Source organism: Plasmodium gonderi (genome assembly GCF_002157705.1).
Source record: "Plasmodium gonderi DNA, contig: Pgo-contig_830, whole genome shotgun sequence".
Classification (NCBI taxonomy): domain Eukaryota; phylum Apicomplexa; class Aconoidasida; order Haemosporida; family Plasmodiidae; genus Plasmodium; species Plasmodium gonderi.
Window position 1 is genome coordinate 1 of NW_021629536.1, and position 2,745 is coordinate 2,745.

The 2,745-nt window shown below is 21.8% G+C and overlaps 1 protein-coding gene across 1 annotated transcript; it reads left to right on the forward strand.

Moving 5' to 3' along the window:
* Window positions 1–1,515: 1,515 nt before the first annotated feature.
* Window positions 1,516–2,745, forward strand: PGO_004350 (variable surface protein; the record flags this gene model as incomplete). The annotated part of the gene is made up of 3 exons (XM_028691464.1): window positions 1,516–1,536; window positions 1,677–2,642; window positions 2,734–2,745. Coding segments are annotated over 3 exons (999 nt in total), but the record flags the coding sequence as incomplete, so codon positions are not given.

Consider the following 2,745-nt stretch of genomic DNA (forward strand, 5'->3'; position numbering starts at 1 on the left):
ATTTTGAATAAGTATATTAGAATATATGCCTTCTAATTTTATTATGTAATGGAACAGACACTGTAAAAATATTTTATTTAAAATAAATAAAACTTATTTATAATACTGAGATAATAATAATTTTAATTATATTATCAAACTATTCATATGAAGAAAAGGTTATATACCTCAAAATATCTAAATAAAATTTGTTGAATACATGATCATCAGTGAAATGTAGAGGTAAATTCATATTTTTTATAATGTCTCAATAACATTTATTTCATATAAAACTATAGTTTTCTTATATGTTTATATGATAGAATTAAGAACAGTGATTATTAAACAATAAATACTGTACTAATGGTGTATATAACAGTTACTATGGTACACTAAATCCCATATATATAGAATTATATTATTACTGTCAAAAATAAAGTGGTCGTTGTCACACAATAAATCTATTAATAATATATTTGAAAATAAACAATAAAATAATAAGCATATGGAAGAATAAATTAATAAATAACCTTGTGACAAATAAAAACATTAAATATAATATTAATTACATGCATTGAAATATTTTATTTAATTCACATAAAAAAATATAATATATTAATATTATTATATAAATGTTTATGATATAATTATAAAATATAATTATAATAAATATCAGAATAAATAAAAACAAAATATAGAACATGTTAATATAATGCATGAATGATACACAAGTTCCCAAAGAAATTATTAAAGCCTAAAAAGGACCCTAAAAACGAAAAACTATTCCTAAATCTTGAATGAGATATGAATGAATCTTAATGCAGAAAATATATAATTTTATTTTATAGAAAATTTATAGAAAAAAGATATATATACTTCATAACAAATATCATTAATACATGAGTGACTCCAAATGAGTATAACATATAAATAAAGTGCGTTATAAAATCTAAACTTTTAGGCATAATCCTTTAATATTTTGTTAATCATTTATAAAAGAGGACATGATAAATGATATTAACAAGAAAAATCTTTAAAGTGATATTATATATGATGAATAATTAAAATTTGTTTTATGTATATTTCAAATCTTTTGAGATTATGTTTTATGTATTTTAACTATATATTCACAATGTGACATTAATTTAAATTAAATTATAAGAACATTTTTTTATATACTTATATATAATATTTCATATATATTATGTTTTTTATTGAAATGTAATTTAAAAAATAACTTCATATCATTATTTTTTAGCCATTATTATTTTTAATTTTTGAAGAAGCAGACTCATATACATGAATAATGAACAACTAATAAATTCAATAACTTATATATTTCAAATCGAACTTTCTATATCTTTTTTTAAAATATATATTATAAGGTTTTACCTGCTATTTTAAAATATACCTTTATCCTTAAATTAACACTTTCTATATTTACACATATGATTTCAAAATTAGGTTACACATAATTATTTACGAACATTAGTTAATTTATTGTTTCTCATATTTCTTATATTATTACATGTAAAAATGCCCCCAAAAGAAGCGGATGTATGGCTACATCTATATATTTTATTTTATATATGTGTATTAATATATATGCTAAAATTAATATTTTGCAATAAAACATTTAAAATATTAGTGAATATTTAAATATTTATATTTTACATTTTTCCAATTTATCTATTCAGAAATTTACTAAAACTCATTTACCTTCAGTTAAATTTTATAAAATGCTAGATAATGATTTCTCGAAATTAGTAAGTTTCAGGGTAGAATACTGTAGTAATTTTCCTAGTACTTACGGTAGAAATAAAAAAATTAAAGAACTTTGTGTGTTATATATAAATTATTTAAAAAAACAAGACAATATATTACGTAAATATAATTACAATGAAGATTACTGTAAACTTATAAGCTATTGGGTATCTGAACGTTTATTAGAAACTAATAATATTGAACCAGATAAAAGTATTCTCGCATTCAGTGATATTCAAGATTTTTGGAGTAAAGCAACTAAACTTGATCCTACAAATTATAAGTGTTTACCTTATTCTGATATTTATAATTTCTATAATAATTGGGAAAAGGCAAAAAAACTGTATGATTACTATATCGATTTTGATGACCTTAAAAATATGACTAATAATTGTGGTGAAAAGTGCGAAGAATTATGTAGATACCTCAATGAAGCAAATGATATATATAAGAGTTATAATGATTATTGTTCTGGAAATGAAAATAATTTGTGTCCTCTTTCTAAAGATGAATATGTTAAATGCCATCCAAAGTCATTGTTAAAAATGTTTAATTGTAATACATCGACTGATGTGAAAATATTACCTCAAGAAGAACTATATGCGGAAGGATATGAAGAAGGTCCTAGTAGAGAAGGGGGTACTAGTATAGAAGAGGGTTATAGTACAGAAGCGGATCCCATTATAGAAGGGGTTCCTAGCATAGAAGATGTTCTTAGTATAGAAGAGGCTCGTAGTACTCCATTTAGTAAAGAAGATTCTAAGGAGGATTCAGAATTAATAAGAGGAGAATGGAAGCATTTAATTACATTTGGTAATTCTCTATTAGGATTAGTTCTAGCATCTATGTTATTTGGTGTTTTATATATAGTAAATGACAATTACATTAATCTATATAATGTTTATTATCCTAGTAAATGACTTTCACGTATCTCCATATGTTACAAATTATTATTTTGCACCTGCACATTATTATTCCTATATTTACAAGTTCACATACATA